The 20,104-nt window shown below is 41.1% G+C and overlaps 1 protein-coding gene across 1 annotated transcript in view; it reads right to left on the reverse strand.

Moving 5' to 3' along the window:
- Nucleotides 1-9,183: 9,183 nt before the first annotated feature.
- Nucleotides 9,184-20,104, reverse strand: part of ABCA13 (ATP binding cassette subfamily A member 13) — a 578,079-nt gene continuing 567,158 nt past the window's right edge. The window contains exons 60-62 of the mRNA XM_053553839.1: nucleotides 13,171-13,276; nucleotides 11,797-11,934; nucleotides 9,184-11,202 (exon numbers count right to left, since the gene is read on the reverse strand). Of these exons, the coding sequence (XP_053409814.1) occupies nucleotides 11,116-11,202; nucleotides 11,797-11,934; nucleotides 13,171-13,276 (331 nt within the window). The 3' untranslated portion in view covers nucleotides 9,184-11,115. The remainder of the gene's footprint in view (nucleotides 11,203-11,796; nucleotides 11,935-13,170; nucleotides 13,277-20,104) is intronic.

A 20,104-nucleotide genomic window follows, 5' to 3' on the forward strand; every position in this document is an offset into this window, starting at 1 on the left:
CGGATCTTGGACATCTAGACTCTGGCACTATGGGAGAGTAAGTATACGCTGTTTAAAGCTGCCCAGTCCGTTATACTTTGTTATGGAAGTTCTAGGACCAAGATATAAGACCCAGTCTAGTTTCCAAATCTTATTTTTTCTGTTATATACCATTGAATTTCTGGAGAAAATATTCAGTGATTTTTTTTTTGTAAATTTATTTGTATGGCTACTGTTATGATCCATTTGGGCTTCTATAACAAAATACCATGTACTGGGGGGCTTGTAAACAACAAAACATTATTTCTCATAATTTTAGAGGCTGAAAAATTTAATATCAAAACACCAATAGATTCATCACCTGGTGAGGGCCAGCTTCCTCGTAAGAAGGTGACGTCTCTGTGTCCTCAGCTGAGGGTCTCCCCGGGGCCTCTTTTACAAGGGCACTAACCCCATTCTTGGAGGCTTCACCCTCATGACCTAATCAAAGGCTCCCCCTACCTAAAACCATCACTTGGAGGACTTTAGCACATGCTTTGGGGGAGGGGGGGGCAAACTTTCAGACCATCACAGCTCTACTTAATGTGAAAGCATTTTGTTCCCACAGAAATCCTTATCAATGACCAAGAGCAACTGGGAAGACCAAACAAAAGTCAGGTTCTGGCTGCTGCTAGAAAAAGAAATTCTGCAAATACGAAACTGAGAATTATCTCATTATTTTTAGTTGTGATATTTCAGTATTAAGAAGGTAGAATAAGAGAAGTTCACTGTGTATGTTTTCTGTGTTAAAGACTGGAGGAAAGATAAAGTGGTAAACTGAAAAATTAAAAGAGGGATCGATAACATTCCAGGGGGCAATGGCAGAGTGGAAAAGAAAATAAAAATTGAGTTCGAGGAAGAAAGATCCAGAAACAAAGTTGGAACCAGTGAGGCTTGTGGGTCCCCAGTTTCTGCCATTTCTTCCATTGTCCCAAGTCTATGCTCTGTGTATTCTCTTCAGGATCCACACTTGTCTCCCCCTCTCTGGATGCAACCTGGCAGCCAGTCAATTCCAGAGTGGAGTGAGATTCTTACACAGGGCTGTGCTTCCTCCCGTTTTATCTATTTCTGTTCTCCTCTGTGGCAGCCTCTTGCCTAGAGACATGGGCTGTCTCACAAGCTTCAGGAACCACACTCTGAGTCCTGCAACTGAATTCCTTCCAAAACCCGTAAAGTTTCTGGTTCTAGTTGTAGCTTTGACTTGGTTATCTTTGTGAAAAACATTTTTTTTTTTTTTTTTGAAACAAGAGTCTCAAGCTGTTGCCCTGGGTAGAGTGCTCACAACAGCCTCCAACTCTTGGACTCAAGTGATCCTCTTGCCTCAGTTTTTTCTATTTTTAGTAGAGACGAGGGCTCACTTTTTGTTCAGGCTGATCTCAAACTCATGAGCTCAAGCAATCCACCTGCCTTGACCTCCCAGAGTCCTAGGATTACAGGCGTGCATCATTGCGCCCGGCCTGAAAACCATCTTTGAACACAGATGAATGTTCCTTTTCCCCATGTAATCATCTTATCAGTCATAATCATGTTTTCTGCTTATATGTGATGGACAAAGCATGTCTTTCCCTAGCGGTGCCAAGTTTCTATTAGATCTTATTACCAAACTGCTTGCAGGAAATGAAATTAAGTTGGTGTGTGGTAATGTTCCCTAATGATCCCATTAAACACCCCTGGGCTTCTGTGACCTGAAGTCTGGGCATATTTTTCTCCTTGTGGGAGTTTGACTTACATGAGGATGGCTCCACATTTTTCACTTTGAATAACCTGAAGGAAAATGGATACACTTGCCATGCATTTTAAAATGTCAAGTGTTTTCTTAGAGAACATTGAGGAAGTGTAGGCTTTCCAAGGAAAACACGGGAGTAATGAGGTAGCCTTCTAACTCGGGAGGACAGGGGTCCCAGTGTTGTAGATGACATGAGGTTTGTGCCAAGGTGTTTATAGTCAGGGCACTTTCCTGCCACTCAGGGTCATGGAGAAAGGCACATTATCTCCGTGTCAATGAGCACTAGCTAAAAACATTGTGCACGGGACTGTGTTAAGAGCTGACACAGCCTAATAAGAAATTGAGGAGTCTCTCATTAAAAACATTTTATGATTTGTGATGTTATGCAATCATTTATTTATGTATCAAAACCAAATTTGTGCCCAAACTTGACAATGAAAACTAGCTTACAGATTTGGGCTTTTTAGTGGATTTGAGCACCCATTTAAACGAGCTAGACATGCATCTTCAAGGTAAAAACCAACTTATCAATGCAATGTTTCAAACTGCAACAGCTTTTCAAATGAAAATGAAATCATGGCAAGATCAAATTAAGGCAAACAATTTTGTACATTTTGACATGTTGGCTAAACACAGTCCTGCAAGCAAGAAAACTATGCCATCTTGCTTTTTTATTTGATACAAGAATTTAAAAACAGATTTCAAGATTTCCAGGAAAATGATCAATATTTTGGTGTATTTGTATTTGACTCCATTTTCAATCAATATAAACATGTGACTAGCTAATTTTCAAATGAAATGCATCAAGCTGCAATCTGACATTCAATGTAAAGAAAAAAATCGATGGTCCATCACAGTGGCTCACACCTGTCATTCTAGCACTCTGGGAGGTTGAGGCAGGTGAATTGCTTGAGCTCAGGAATTCGAGACAAGCCTGAGCAAGAGTGAGACCCTGTCCCTAATAAAAATAGAAAAACTAGCTGGGCATGGTAGTGTGTGCCTATAGTCCAAGCTAGCTGGTAGGCTAGGGAAGAGACTCTCTTGTGCCCAAGAGTTTGAAGTTGCTGTGGGCTATGACAATGCTATGACACTCTACTAAGAGTGACAGAGTGAGATTCTATCTAAGAAAGAAAGAAAGAAAGAAAGAGAGAGAGAGAGAGGAAGGAAGGAAGGAAGGAAGGAAGGAAGGAAGGAAGGAAAAGAAAGAGGAAAGAAGAGGAGAGGAGAGGAAAGGAAAAGAAAGGAAAGGAAAGGGAAAAACTATCTTATTTCTTTAGAGGATGTTTATAGGTCTTATTTTCCCAGAGACAAACATCCCTGGATTGACAATCATCCCAGTGGCTCACACCTATAATCCTAGCACTTTGGAAAGCTGAGGTGTGTGGATTGCCTGAGCTCAGGAGCTCCAGACCAGCCTAAACAAGCACAGACTCTCTCCCTCCTGACGAGTCACTCCCTTACCATTGCGAGTTCCAAGCAGCAGTCCTTCCTGGTGAGCACACGCTTGTGATTGTTAAGGTAGGTGCGGCTCCTGCCTCCATCCCCTCATTGCTTTTGTCGGCCCTTTCAGCAAAGATGGATAAGAATGTTCCTGCTGGATCCACCATGAGGCTCTGGAAATAAAATGTTGCATCTGATTCTGAAGTTATCTTTGAAAAATGCTATCACCTACAAGGAAATAAATAAGAAAAAATTATAATCTTTAACAATAAAGGTATGCTGAGGGATCAAGATGTGCAGACGTGGTCACGAGTAATTCTGTGTGAGCCAGGGAAAGTTTCAAAGAAGAACTGAGAAAGGAAATAATAATGTGTCCTGAAAAGCAGCCCCAGGAAGGCAAGAGACAAGCCTTGCCAGGCAGAGAAAATACTGCGTGCCACACAGAGGGCACAAGAGCAGGGCCTGGTGTCACAGCTGGAAGTGGAGGGAGGAAGGGGCTGGGCTGGGGGGCAGCAAAGAACAGGACCTTCACGACCAAGTTTGACTCTGGAGAGAAAATCTGCCACCACGGAGGGCTCAGGTGATTGTCCAGGGGTCCAGCCAAGGGCTACTTCAGAAAGTACTCAGGGGGACAGGGGAGGGGCGGGCTCCTCCTAAATTATAGACCTGACTGGGGTAACGTCCTGCTGCCAACCATCCCTACCCCTCGTCTGCCTTCCATGCTTCCTCATGGGCAAGCCAGGCTCCAACCAGAGGCATTTATCTGGGGAGGCTCAAACACTTTAAGTCCTTTCAGCCCTTTGAGCTTTGTCAGGAATAAATTCAGAACGTGGCTCTTTACTCTACTATGATCAGATCCCTCATTATAATCCTGGTGAGTGCTGTGAAGGAGGTGTACAGGGTGAAAAGAGAGGGATTCATCGAGGGAAGGACCCTGGCCACGTTCAAGACTGTGCCCCACAGGGGTGACATTTGTGCTGACATGTAAAGTGTGTGGAGAATTTAACTTGGTCAACAAGGAGGTGAGCAGGAAGAACAGAACATAAGAAATCACAGGCCAGCGAGTCAGGTACAGGAGTCAGGTAGTGGCTAATCCAGTTCTGTTGGCTAGACGGGAAGGTATGTGCAAGCCAGGCCAGCTGAGGTGTTCAGGGCCTTATTAAAATGGCTTTTTTATCTTGAGAGCACTGGGAGGGCTCAAAGTAGTGACATCCTTGGTTGTATATTAAAATAAAAAAATCACCCCATCAAAAACATGGAAGTCAAATGATAGAGAGGAAAAATTAGATGAGGTAAAGAGAAACAATCTAAATGTTATTGGCTAACTAGAAAGTAATGGAAGCTTTCATTAGAACAGTTGAAGAAGATGTGGGGGGAATTCAGCAAGAGATGTTAACGACTATCCCCAGGGCTTCACAAAGCATTTGTTCTGGAACATGAGGGAACAGCAGGTGTCCAGCACAGACTTCAGAGCCCAGCTCTGGAGCTGAAAGATGGCGGCAGTGTTCCCTGCCATGGTGACCACGAGGTTCATGGTCGGCCTGGAGAGAAGACAGGCTCATTTGTTCTCTCGGTAAGTTTGATGAGCCCTAGACATGAGTGGAGAAGACCAGTAAGCTTAGGTGCATTTCTGGAGTTCAGGAGAGAGGGCTGCTGCAGAGAAAGTGATCTATGAGTCATCGGCTTGTGGGTGGGGATTGGGGAGGAAGAGTTGCCTCCTCAGAGGGCCAAGATTTGAGCTTGCAAAGCTCCAGCAGAAACTAAAAAAAAAAAGAAAAGAAAATCAAGAGAACATATGGCCTTGGAATCCAAGGAATAACAAATATTTCAACAGAGAGGTGAGTAGAGGGAAACTTTAATGTATCCACTGGACTCAGAAACCCGGGTTCTGAGGGCATAGAGGGCCCAGAACCCAGAGTGGAGCAGGCAGGGGGGCTGGTAGGGGTGAGGAACTTGACACAGCGAGGCAGGAAGATGTGCGGAGACTCTGCCTCGCAGGGCAGGAAGGAGATGGAGTGGATGCTCCCTGGGATGGCAGAGTTGTCACTTAGGTGGGCTTTGCAAGATGATGAGAGAGAGATTAAGCCATCTTAAATGTTGCCAGAAGGGGCCCACCTCTACAAAAGATAATGAACACCCAAGAGAGGAAAGAAATGGTCCCTAGAGAAAGAAAGATGCTTGAGAAAGAGGTGTAATATTCTGATACAATTAACACACTTCAGCTTGTAAAATCTCAGAAGTTTAGACAGATTTTATCAGATTATAAGCATCACTTGTAACTCTAATTTTCTAGATAATTATGTAAGTTATTTGTTTTGTGAATTTTTTTTTTCATTTCAAACTATTTCTATTCTTTCCTTTAAATACAATGGATTGCATTAATAGTTTCTGGTTGTATCACCATGACATTCCCTAGGTAAATCACAGTCGATGTGAGACATATTGGTTCCATTTACTGACATATCTGTATCCATGTTCATACATTAAATTGCTCTGTATTTGTCTTATTTCCTAATCTTGAACAAGTTTTTCTACCAAGATTATACTGACATCATAAAATGAGATGAATAGAATTTCTTTATTTTCCAAAGTAGCTTGTATAATCGAGAGTTTATCTCCTTTAATATGATACATTTGTAAAACACCCAGGCCTGCTGTTTTGGGGTGGGGTATTGGTAAGGATGTACTTGTGATGACATCTTACTGTTTATTTATTTTCTACAGGAAATCTTAATTCCTAATTGTTCAGTAGAAATATCATCCATCTGTTTTCAAATATTTTGCATAAAGTTTTTCATGTTATTCTCATATAATTTTTTATTTCTGTTAGTTTTGCTCTCTTTTCTAACACCAAATATTTATGTACTCTGTAGAGATTTGTTCATTTGTATTAGGGGTGTTAATGATCTTTTCATGATTGTAAAAGTGAGGAAAATGGGCACATAATAAAGGAAAATAGCTTGAAGAAGATCACACCTCCAGCAGGTGGCAGAGCTGTCCCGAGGCCCAGCCCAGGGACGTCCCTGGAACTTGCTGCCTTGCCCTGGCTGTTACCCTAACTCACTTCACTTTACACTGAGGCAAACAAAGTTTACATCTGATTGGGCAGAAAAAGCCCCAATATGACATTGAGTGCAAATGTCAGATTGGGGCTTTTTCTGAGCTATTCTCAAAGTCGTAAGCAAACATTGGTAGCAACCCATGACCCATCACCCGAAGTGGCGCCCACCGAGGGTTTACTTGAAGCCTTGTTCACAGTATTTCATGAGCAAAACTGCAGGCCAAACAGCGCAGCCCCACTACAGATGCAATTCCCCAAACAATGCCGTACTCATGGGACACACATGCAAAGGCAAATCTGTGGTTCATGGTATCATATCGCCTTCTATTTGAAAGAACATGTTTATAAAATTTCCAGATGTGTTTGTTTTTTAACCACTGAATTTTGCTGGGATTAAGATGCGTTCTTCGCTCTGCAAACTCCATTTTTCCTTAAAACACTTTAATATGAAGAGTGTTTTCTTAAAATCCTTTAATAAAAAGAAAAAAATGTGATGGATTCACTGATAGTGAAAGATATTGAAATGTCTCTTTTGTGATGATGAGCAATGGCATATAATTAAGAAAAATGTTTCTGATTTCTTTCAGCGTTGAAACCCTTTTCAGCAGGAGACATTTATCCATTAAAGTTCTCCATAGGAATTCTCACTGTGAGAAAATGACAATGCTATTTATTTAGCCCAAATGGAAAATATCCATAAAATTCTTTCTTCTCTTTATCTACTGTGTTCAATTTGACAGTAATGTTTATAAATATAAATGGTGTCTCCTCTACAGATCTTAATACATAACTTTAATTCTGAAATTGGTAACATTCTTAGAAGTTGGATTGCCCAAAATAGCCACATAATTTGACATTAACTAGTTGACTCAACATCTCCAAAATTGAATGCATTCTGTTCCCCTGCAAAAAAAGCCGGAAAACTTTTGTTTGTGTTCCCATAGTAGAGATTGCTGGCAGGCTGTCTATTCAGTATCAATTTAGTTCTTCTTACAGAGAATCAAAATGCTCATTTCAGTCTAGAGTGTCAGAAGCCTGGCTGAAGACCGCTCTGCTCAAACATTCCTGCCACAAGTTAGGACCATGTGAAGATTTCTGGGTGATGTAGTACTACGGATAAGGCTAAGTATACAGGTTAGGCTGCCAGGAAAGTGTTTTAAGCAGGTGTGCTTTTATTCTCTTAATCCAATATTTCTTTTTATTTCTGCGTTGAACACTGTGGTAGCTAGAGCTCTAACAGCCACCTTGAAATGTAAGAGAAATTCTAAAACTGCTATACCAGGAGTATTTTTTTTTAATTAAGTTTTTTTTTTGTTTTGTTTTGTTTTTTTATTGTTGCAGTTTGGCCAAGGTTGGGTTTGAACTCACCACCTTCAGTATATGGGGCCAGCACCCTACTCAGTGAGCCACAGGCACCACCCTATCCCAGGAGTCTTGACGTCTATGGAACCTCACTATCAGCTGCTCTCAAAGTCAGAGAAGCATCCGTAACTCAGTAAGTATCCTTGATTTCCTCTGCTATCCCCTCAGCCTCCCGCATCACATTCCCCATTCTCCACCCATAAGAGCCCACCCAGCAGGCAATTATCCCACAAAGTCTGTGTCCCCATCCTTGGTAAGAGTGAATCAGTCTGTGGCCCTGCAGCAGGGAGGCCTCATTGCTTGTAGATCTCACCTTGCCATTGCCACCTGCTTGAATGCTCCTCAAGGACAATCATGGTGGCCTTTTCATCTGTCAGTCCATCCCCTTCATGTTTATTGTGCCGACCACCTACTTAGATACATGGAACAGCCTCAATAAATATTAGCTGCAAAAAGGAATGCGTGTGTGTTTGTGTGACATGCGTGTACGTGCCTGTGTGCAATGTGTGCGTGTGTACGTGTTTGTATACGTGTGATGTGTCTGTATGCAAGTGTGTGTATGTTTGTGTATGAAAGGGCTTTGAATTCTGTAAATGTGTGACACCAAGTTGTGACCTGTCATAAACAAAGTTCCCTGAACTGAAACAATGCAATAGACTGAAGCAAAAACCAAAGAAGAAACATGGTCAAGCCAGGTGGAAAATATGATGTCTGTAACTCCAAGATGGGTGGGAAAATGTGTGTTGAAGCAAATACTCATGAGAATGCATGAACACTAAGAGTGTTCACGCGGGGACTGCAGGTTTGTGTGTGTGTGCGCATTTGGTAACATGTTTTGGTCATGTGGAGCTATTTATCGATCCAATGTCCATTAAACCAAGCTATCTAGAACCTAGAACCCTGGTCTTTACTATTCTGAAATATACTCCTGATTTGCTTTTTATAATCTTGATTTTGCATGAGGACTTTAAATATCACTTGTTTAAATATCTGAGTAAAGATAAACTATATAATAAATGCTAGATTATTGGAACCGGAATAATCAGTGTCTTATCTCTGTCTTATAAAGTACTCTCCTTAGAATGATTTCAAAGGAAGTAGTTTGTTTAAAAGTCTCAGTTGCATGACCTTAAGCCCAAAAGTCTGAAGACAAATGTTTAACTGCAAAGGCATAAAATATCTGCGTACTTATAAATGCAATGACATTTTCAACATTAACATAAGATTTGACCTTTCATGTCCAGTCTTCTGGGATGTGGTGTGTTAGCACATTGGGTTCTCTTTCTTCCTATTTATTGTTCAAAGGCACACCTTGAAACATAAACTTCAAAAATACAGCAGTTCAAAAACCAGAAAAGAACCCCTCAGAGCAGAGCAGAGCACAATAGAACTCAATTAAATTTTAACCTTTCCAACTTTAAAAGATCTGGACCGGGTTCATTTCCTCTTTACCTAAATTAAATTGGATCCTTAAAGACACAAATAAAGATGCAAGCAAATATATCGGCAAGAACACAATTACATTCCAAGAATCAGGTTAAATTAAAGCATATGTTATTTATTTACTGCAGTTTAAACACATTTGTTTCACAAATTGGTATTTATTGATTCAGCAATAATAAAAAGGCATTACATCTTTTATTTTGACCATAAGACTAGGTTTGAATTGGAGGGAAAAAAACTACACAACCTTAAATTGCAACTTATTTAAGAAAGCATAATTCATGAGAATCAAAATCACTCACATCAAAGCTACCCATGATTGGCTTAACCCTTACCATTTAAAAAATAACCATGATATAGAATGATCTTTAGGAAGGAAAGGCTTGATGAAATCTTGCTTTAGTAATGGAATATCACAATGGAGCCTTTCCTTGGATCATGGCTTGCCAGCGCTCAATGCTAGTGCTGGATAACGCCAAATCATAAAGTGAAATTAATGTAGTCTTCCGTTGAAGGTTCAGAAAAATGTTGTTAAAAGAAGGTTGAGAAATGTCTGGCTGAAAACTACTTTCAGTTGTAGACAGATTGGTTTTATACATTTTTCTAACTATAAGATGCAAGATATCGAGTTTATACACACATAGCCTTTGAGAGCCCCATGTCAGCACTTTATATCTGAAAATACATTGAGGACAACAATTCAGAAAATGGCATAAGTTTTAGAAATTTTTTAAAATTGAAAATTAATTTTTTTGACACAGAATCTCACTCTGTCACTACAGGCTAGAGTGATGTGGCATCAGCCTAGCTTATAGCAACTTCAAACTCCTGGGTTCAAGTGATCTTCCTGCCTTAGCCTCCCCAGTAGCTGGGACTACAGGCGCCCCCCCCCCGCCCCCACGAAACCAGCCTAATTTTTCTATTTTTAATAGAGATGGAGTTTCTCTCTCACGTGGCCTGGTCTCAAACTCCTGAAGCTCAAGTCATCCTCCTGCTTCAGCCTCCCAGAGTACTAAAATTATAGGCGTGAGTCACCAAACCCAGCTGCAAATTTGTTTAGTTATTACGCGCTGTGCTGATTTTGGTTTTATAATTAGGAGGTGACAAGATATTTCCTTGGGTCATTAGTTTTCAAACAGGAATATATTTGTTTAAGGTCCAGAGTTTGAGATTCATGAGGTCTGGGGAAGACCCCAAGAATCTGCATTTTTAACAGGCTCCCAGGAGATGACAATTCAGCTAGTACGGGGACCATTACAATTTGAAAACCATTGGCTTAGAATACAAAAGAAAACAGTTTCTCTATTTATCAAATTAAGACACATAAAATACATCCACAGTCTACTTTTTTCCATGCCTCCATAAAATTATCATTTGTGAGATTCTGATCATGACTGTTATAAATGGTACAGAATAACTAGTTCTAATGATTCAGTTTGGCTAACGAACTTTTTAATTCCTATTTTTTAAAGCATCTTTTGTATGTAAAAATAATTGGTGACTTTTTTCACCATACCATATGTCATCCAGTATTAGGAAAATTTACATTTAAATCATTGCATTTGTATTTAAAATTTGTAAGTAAATCTCATAAAAAGATAACAAAAACAGAAAGCAGTCATTGACACTGCATTCTCTAAAAATAAGTTAGGAAAGATTTTTAACTTTGGGCAGTGAGTGGGTGAGGAGAGGAGGGAGCTCAGTTTCCTTAATATTGAAAGGTGAGATGTTTGGAGCAGGCCACCTGTGGCAGACAGCTTTTCCAGCTCCAGAATCTCAGTTTGGCCTCTGTCAGGTCATTCGTGCCTTTGTGACAAAGAAGCCGGTACCTGGCTGGCATGGCAAAAAGAATGACTGTGTTGGAGGAATTTCCCAAACATCTACAGAAAAGAAGGACCTTTTATTAATTAAAAATAATTTCAAAATAGAAAATGAGGTGAGAATGAAATGTGATTGCCGGGAGCTTGTCTCCCAGCTCCTCAGCTGTGCATGCTCTGGTTGGATCCTTGGCTATTAATTGCAAAGACAAGGCTTTATTTTTTATGAAAATTTCTTCTTTTAGCGCTTAGACAGGCAGGTGATGATGGTCAGCGGATGGAATAAGAGTAGCTTGTGGAGTTTGCTGCCGCTCAGTAGCAAAATTAATAAATATCTGTAGAAATAATAAAATAGTTGTTGATTTATAAGAATTTTTCCACTTTTTGTCTCAACTATTGGAAGGGGAGACATCCTCTCTGAACACTGCCCAGCTTGTCCTAAAAGTCACAAACCATGAATTCATACGACCCCAGGCATGAACGTCTAGATCCATTGAGAGGGCAAGCCCAGGATGATGAATATTTCTAGACAATTAACAGATCACCTGGAAGTTCTCGGTCCCTTATGTGTGGCTTTAGAAAGAAGTTGTGATGTATTTGTACGTTTCTGATGCTCTTAGCAAATCAATCCCTGGTGATGTCCCCCAGAGTTAGCTATCATGTGATTCCAATGGAGCCCCCAAGCCTTTTGGGGGCTGAGTAAAGGGTAAGAATACTGGGACATAATTTAACTTACTGAATGCCCCGTGGAACCATGATCGAATTAAAGGCCATTGACTATGTATCTCAAGTGAAGGGCATATGATAAAAAAAACTCCTAACGCTCTCCATTCTAGCTGAAGAAGCAATCTGCCTAATGCAACAATTGGCTGGATTAAGCCTGAGGAGCAGACCAGACTGCAGCCTGCTGACCCTTCAGCATACCTTACCTGCTCCAAAGTGGTTTGGTTAATGGAGTAATGCTTGATATTCAAGAAGGTCTTATTGTTCTCCAGAACTTTGAACAAGTCAGCTAAGCATCCCCATCTTTTTGGCACATGATATTCCAATAAATTAAGGTGCTGTCCCTAAAACCCCAAAATTAAGAAAAACAAAGAAGTATCACATGATTATCAGTCATCAGACAAAATTAATCCCATGCTACATTTAAATTGGCCAATACATTTAGTTATATTTTCTGAAACCTCACACATAAACACCAGGTGTGGAGGTTAATTTCACAAGTCTTCAATGAACATTTACTGAGGAAAGCTTACCCTGAAGCATATTTGATGAATGGCACTCGTATTTGATGAACGGTGCTCACTTGAGTTGTGCTGCTATTTTGGGCGCTGATGGCTCACTTCTTACCTTAAGCCTGGGGAAGACCTCTAAAGGAGTCAGAGGTACCTACAGCTATTCTAGATGAAGGCAGCCAATGTGGCTTAACAACGATGGATGGAAGTGCCCTGAGCTGCCAATGGGGTTTTGGCTCAGCTCTCAGATGTCCGCATTATCAGCCGGGTAACTCTTGGTAAGGCATTAACCTTTCTGATCCTTGCTTTGACGTGTGCCAATGGAGCTAATGCATCTGTCTTATAGGTTTGCTCAGCGTGGTACTCGAGCATGAGTGACAGGGTCTCACACAGCATTTATAGGATTTACTAAATAGTTGTAAAAATAAGTAGGGGATAGCAACCGTAGGGACCCTTAAGTGTTAGAATTTACAATAAACTACCATGCTACAGTTTTCTAAAGAATGTTAGACAGTGCATCTCCATCTTTAAGGTGCATGAGAGTCACCGGATCACTGCGCTGAAAAGCAGATTGAAACTGAATAGGTTGGGGCCTGAGATTCTGCCTAACAGGTCCCAGGTGGTGAAGATGAGGCTGGTTCAGGGACCACACTTGATCATGTTATGTTTGAAGGGGATTATAATCCCAAGCACAGGGCTCTTCTCTGAAATGATACCAAAAATACCAAGCATATAAGCCCCTTAGCAAATACCCAGGAGAAATTAGCTGTTACAATCTTCTATCCCAGTAAGAGGAGCCGTGCAATGCAGGTGTGGCCACAGACAGCAGGTGATGTGCAACCACAATCCACTCTGGGCAATCCAGGCTTGGCATTCTTCACAGGGGTTAAACAATATCAGCTACCCGTGCTATTTTGGGAAGGGAACCATCGCCTATACTTTGCAATGAGGCTGAGACAACAGGAAGTATTTCACAGTAGCACAGAATAAAAAGAGAAAAAGAAGTGAAGTATGTTCATACATTTTTTTAGCCAAAAATAAACAAGTAATGCAGAATATTAGCACTACCTTAAACTGGATCCCTGGGAAATAGAGCTTCAGGCAGTCAGAAATAGTGCGATGTTGATTTGTTTCCTTACAGAGCCAAACTTTGACTGTATAACCATCACCAAATCTGAGAGTTAAATAAAACAGAATTATGGTTACTATTATAGGACCTAAAATGTGGAAATTTTAAGTCCATGTTCATACAACGGCAGAAAAAGGAAGTAACCATTCCAAACTTTTGGAGATTTCAGATTCTCAACAATATCATGCAGAAATTAATGATAAGTTAATTATTCGGTTAACTGTCATTCCATTTAAATTGACACAGACACTTATTTATCTTTAAAAAGTAATAGTTACCAAGTCCTGGGATCAACAACTAGTTAATAAAAAGGGGGAGTGAAAATATAAACTGTGAAAGCAAAGGCTAAGCTAGAGAACGTCGGGAGCCGGCTGGAAACTAACCGCGAGAAGCGGGGCTGCTGGCCTTTCTGCTTCAAGGTCTGAGTGATTAAAATGTGGCTGGACAATGAAAGAGAATTCAAAAGTAATTCAACCAGGTCCTTGTTTGTTTGTATGTAGAAGAATTCTGTCAACTGCACTTCCACCCAGCCTAGGTGAGGAGGCTTGACTGCAAAGCAAGTTAGCAGCCTAAGAGGCACTGCTCCCAACAGATTCACTACACACCTGCATATGGTAGTTTGTTCAAATGGCCACGGGTGTGGTGATACTCACAGTCCCTCAAGTTGTGGTGACCCTCAACCATACAATTATTTTCGTTGCTACTTCATAGCTGTAATTTTGCTACTGTTATGAATCGTAATGTAAATATCTGATATGCAGGATGTATTTAGGCAACCCCTGTGAAAGGGTCATTTGACCCCCAAAGGGGTCATGACCCACAGGGTGAGAACCACTGTTCTAAGGTCATCTCAAATGGAAATCTCCAAAAATGTATACAACATCCAAAAACTACATGTATTAGTCTATTGCTTCCTAGCATCTCAATAAAGATCTGCTCAATAAAAAATAAATACACTAATATACCACAATGATTGATGTTTTTTGTCTATTTTGTTCACTTATGTATATATCACAGTACCTAGCACCCAGTACAAATACTTAGCACAGTACCTAGTACCCAGAACACTCTCTAACACTGATAAATATCAGCTTAATGAATGAGGGAGCCAATAAATGCCATGTTTAAAGTCTTATAATCTTAAAATACCTCACTTGAAATATACTGCAATCATTTGCAATATTCACTTACAATACGCACAATATGATGTTACAACACCTAACTTATGAAACATTGCTGGGGAAAATGTGTTATATTTCAGGAAACTTTTCCCACCTACGGCTGACCCTTAATATATTTATGGTTGAATCACAGTTTCAAGTCTCTGAAACGTGATCTTGAGCCCTTGTTTCAGTGCCTTGGACCACCCTGTGAATCCCCCGGGGGTGATGTTTTCCTGCCCCTCCCTCCTTGATTTCGGGGTGTCAGGTGGCATTTCCCCTGAGGTCTGCCTCAGCAGCCTCCTGTATTTTGAGTTGATGGTTTCTAATCTATATATGGCTGAGAAGTTGTTGAAGATATTCATAAAATATACAGGCAAGCACACCAAGAGGCACCTCGATTTAGCTATCTCTAAGAATTTTTTAGGGGCCAAAAAAGTGGGTCAGTACAGATGTGTGTATTCGGCAGCCCATCCTCCTCTCCTCGGCCTGTGCTGCTGATTAACAGGGATCATCACGCTCTGTTTTCCCCACATCCTCCAAAGGGGGCACATCCTTCAGGGTGTTGGGCAAGGAAGGGACCAAGCCCCAGAGAGCTGAAGGGGCTTCGCACAGTGAAGTGCTGTGTCATGCCAGCTTCGTGGCTTTTCCGGGAGCCTGGAGCCTGCTCCTCTCTGTCTGGGCTGAGGCCGCATCTTGGGCAGTGGGGCAGTGGGGAAGGGGACACGTTGGTGGACAGGGATGTGTTTCTGGTCTCATGGTGGTTAAGGATCCTGATGACACGACATAACTTAGTTTGCACTATGGATGCTGGATCCTGACAAACTGGGTTTGAATCCAGTCCCTCCCAGGACTACCCTGTTTCCCCGAAAATAAGACAGTGTCTTATTTTAAGGTGTGCTCCCAAAGATGCACTAGGTCTTATTTTCAGGGGACATCTTATCGTTCCTGTAAGTAGGTCTTATTTTCGGAGGATGTCTTATTTTCGGGGAAACAGGGTACTTGTGTGACTCTGAAAAATCAGGTAAATTTCCTGTCCTCTGTTGTCTCATCTAGAAAATGAAGCTAGTAATGGCAGCCACCTGGTAAGGTTGTCAGAGGAATGGATGAATGAATTCTTAGAAATCACTTGGAACAATTTCTGACACTGTCTAGACGAGGAGGTAAGAAAATAGTGAAATTTAAGTTTTGTAAAGTATATGACCAAATGGAAGAAAGCTCTGTTTAGGGTGAAAACGTTCACAGTTTATTTGGGGAACTTAGATGAAGGCAGATGAAATGAGTGAACGTGAACTGGGGCCCTACAGAGAGATACAGGGTTGTGAGGGGACGGTGGGAGGGAAGGGCCGCACGTTCTCACACACATTAGAACCCACTCTCACCATTAGGAACTGCACCCCTGTGGGAATATTCTGCTAATGAATGCTGAAAAATTTCAAGCTAAATTCCAGTAATTGTCTAATAAATTCTCTACAAACCTATGCACATATTATTATTTAAAATTCTTTGAAAATTACATTTTGAAAATTAAGTTTTATTCAAAATAAAATACTCCTAGCTTTACTCTGGAGAATACAAATCATTAAAAATTATACCACTCTTAAGAAACAAAAACAAACTCAAGAGAAAAATATTCCTGAATTAGGTGGGCAAATTACTCAAGATCTCTCTAGAACAGTTAGTAAGTCTTCCAAACATGAACTTAGAAAAGCATGGTGCCTTCAAAAACTGAGGGGAGCTTTGTACTAAATTATTAAATTCACTATATGCCAGTATCTCATTTATATTAGCTTTACTTTCTCACTCTGCCTGTAACCTACACATTTATGCCAAGGATCTAAATTCCCTCAGGTATTTATTCAATTCCCATACTTCTACAGAATAAAAAGTTTCAAAATAGTCAAGGAGTCATTCATTTATATACTCACTTATTAACCTAGTATTTCTAGATTACATTATGAACACATCATTTACATAATCAGTGATTGTGTTAAGATTTATAAGAAAAAGTCTAGAGGGGGCGGTGCCTGTGGCTCAGTGGGTAGGGCGCTGGCCCCGTATACCGAGGGTGGCGGTTCAAACCTAGCCCCAGCCAAACTGCAACAAAAAATAGCCAGGTGTTGTGGCAGGCACCTGTGGTCCCAGCTACTTAGGAGGCTGAGGCAAGAGAATCACCTAAGCCCAAGAGCTGGAGGTTGCTGTGAGCTGTGATGCCACTGCACTCTACTGAGGGCAACAAAGTGAGACTGTGTCTCAAAAAAAAAAAAAAAGCTTACAACTTTTTGTGATACAGCATTTTTGTCTCACAGACATTAATTGTAATATTTGTAACAAATGTTAAATCAGAAACCGGAGTAATATATTAGAGGAAAAACAACACACACACACACACGGACTTCAAAAGCCAGACAATTCAAAGCACAAGGAGAGAGTTGATTAGATTCCAGAAGCAACTTTTCTGAAATATCACTTAAATCATACCAAGAGCCTATGAAGCTTTGCATTCCTGGGCTCAAGACTGTTTTATATGAATTTTCCCCCAAAATTAAAAGTCAAAGATTTATGACAAAAATATGTTTATTTCAGCCTCAGCTATCACAAATATCTCTACACAGAACATTTAATGGTGAGAAAAAATACCTTTGTATAATATTTAATGTGAATTACAAAATATAATAAAAGGAATGACAGGCTCAGTATGATGTCAACTATGTAAATACGTCCACCTATAGTGACAAAATCAGATTCAAATAAAAATTCTAGAATGGGAATTAGACAAGAGGGCTAATCGCATGTCTGTTTTCTTTTTCTTTATATGCTTCTGAATTTTAAGATAATGAGTACATGCCACTTTTATAGGTAAAGAGAAAAAATAGGTTTCTAGAGGAATAAAGAGATCACCCTCATTAATGTCCTATACTTTACAACTGTGTTTCAGTTTCTGATTGTAAATCATTTATTTAGAAACCTTCTGTCGTATTGCTCCTAAAAATTAAATGCACAAAACTCTTCTTGGTGTAGAAGCTAATCTTATACTTCAGAAAATAGTAAGATTTGTAAGCTGTGTAATACCTGTATTAGGTGATGATATGTAAAGATATATATACCCATTTATTCCCATCATCTGTTCCACGGGGAATCTATTCACACCACACATATCCCCTTCCCCACAGGTATCAGACCACGAGATGTCTCTAACAATGACCTTTTTCTACCATATAGACTGAGAGCAGAGGAGGACCAGACTTCCTGGGTCACCCGCAAAGCCCCTATCAAGCACCGGCTGTGGACTATGGACACCCACTCCTTCAGACCACATTGGTCTCCACGTCCACCTTCCTGTACCTCAGTGCACTGCACCCCACACCTCATGGGTTGGCCTCTCCACAATATGCCACATTTTGGTGAACCATCCTCAGTAACCAAACTGCAATCACTTGTCTTGGGGATACATGAAGAGGAGGGTGGCTGGCACTGGGGACAGGCAGCCGGAGGACAGGTGAGGAGCAAGCGTGATGTGAGCATGGACTGCAAGCCAGCGTCTCCATGTTAGGAACATTGTGGCCGTTATCCCAGTCCTCATCCTGCCCACCAGGGAGATCCAGAGCCCGAGAGAGGCCGGGGCTGGAGCTGCATCCTGCTTGCTCTGAGAGTGAGGCACCCAGCACACCATCCCATTTAATCCCTGCAGTATTTTGAAGTTGCTGTCTCTAACTCTATTTTGCAGAAATGAGGTGGCAGCTCGCACGGGTTAGGTAACTTGTTCTGGTCACACACTCAAAGGCAACGGAGGGGGCGTGATTCCACCACTGGTCATTTAAACTCAGAGTTGTGGCTAGCAGTAGGGTCTGCTCTAACCGTTACTGCTCCTGTATTCTTCATATCAACATGTTCACATCAACACGTTCACATCAACACGTTCACATCAACACGTTCACATCAGCACCTTCCTTTTATGTTTACAATGGCCTACATCCTGATTAGAATGGACAGCATTTCCTCTTCGTAAAATGCAAAATTGGGGGGCCCAAAGAAGCCAGCACATTTTTCCTTTGTCACGCAGCTTATTCCCTGGTAGCATCGGGACCAGCTGGGGCTTGCTCTACAGGCATGTGTCTTCATGACAGGCACTCTTCTCTTTATTATTTCAACTCTTGGTAAATTCGATTGGGGGCAGCGCCCATAGCACAGTGGTTACGACTCCAGCCACATACACCGAGGATGGTGGATTTGAACCTGGCCCACACCAGCTAAAGCAGAAATGACAACTGCAACATAAAAATAGCTGGGTATTGTGGCAGGTGCCTATAGTCACAGCTACTTGGGAGGCTGAGGCAAGAGAATCACTTAAGCCTAAGAGTTTCAGGTTGCTGTGAGGTGTGACACCACGGCACTCTACCCAGGGTGACAGCTTGAGACTCTGTCTCAAAAAAAAAAAAATATTGATTAGAAACTTTCTAATCATTGCATAAGCAAATCAGAATGGCTGTCAGGATTACAAATCAAAGGTATTAACATAAAGAGAGCCTTTGACAAATAAATAATAATACAATAACAAACCCAGTGTTGGCAGCTGGCACCTACATTCCCCCTGGGGGAAAAATCCTCTTTGAATAGAGCCTCAGTAAGCTTCTGAGTTTAAAGACAAGACTGTATATGTTGATGACAACTTCCTGATAAAAAGAAGGTTGAACCATGTTAGCACCTGTCCATAAAGACTCCTCCATGTGGTGGTGTCACTTTCTTAAATGACTTTGCCAGCTATAGAGCCAGAATAAAGAGCTTGGGTGAACTTTGCCTCCAGGAAAGGCCAACAGAACTGTCTCAGAACTCAGAGGCCATGCCAGAGTCAGGACAGAAGGATTTTTGACTCAGAAATCAAAGTCTTCAGCTCTGTCCACAAGGCTGTGCACGAAGTGACTGATGGCTTCCTCTCCAACTCCTCATCTAAGAGCGTCCTTCACGCCCCCCACACCAGCTGGCCTTTCCTAAGTAAGTTACTTAGTGTTCAGTGGTGCGAGGCCTGCTCTGCACGTGGAGGCCCCTCCCTCGTGTGTGCAGGTGTGCGGTGCCTCCTTCCACACCATCAGCTGCCACAGTAACCCCCCTAGAGCAGTGATTTTCAGCCAGAGAGCCAGGGAACACCGGTGTCCCATGAGAGGATATCTTTTTTTTTTTTTTTTTTTTTTTATTGTTGGAGATTCATTGAGGGTACGATAAGCCAGGTTATACTGATTGCATTTGATATCTTAGGTGTGCCATGAAAATTTTTAAAGATTATTTATTGAATTCTTCTTCAAAGAAGTTCAAAGTACAGGAAGTTTATTTTTTTTTACTCTTTTTTTTTGATCAACTTAAGCATGCTGCAGAAATTTCAGAAGTTTCACTAAAGGTTCGAGTGTTCCATGGGATAAAACAGGTTAACAGCCCTGCCATAACAAATGCAACCCACAGACTTTCCTGCCACTGACCCTAACATCCCTGGAGGTGCCCAGTTCCCACCTGATGAAGGAATCAATGGATTAAACCCCTGTAGGCTTTGGAGTAATGGGGAGAATATTGCTTTCTTAATATTAATCGCTATATTAATAGCAAACCAACTATTTCTATTGTTTTCCTTTCTTCTTTGGAGTAATCAAAAGGAATCATGGAGCAAAAGTCAAGTATATGGGACAGAAAGCACATGGCTTCATTCCCGTATTACACCATGTTC

The sequence above is a fragment of the Nycticebus coucang genome, chromosome 11 (assembly GCF_027406575.1).
Source record: "Nycticebus coucang isolate mNycCou1 chromosome 11, mNycCou1.pri, whole genome shotgun sequence".
In the NCBI taxonomy this organism is placed as follows: Eukaryota; Metazoa; Chordata; class Mammalia; order Primates; family Lorisidae; genus Nycticebus; species Nycticebus coucang.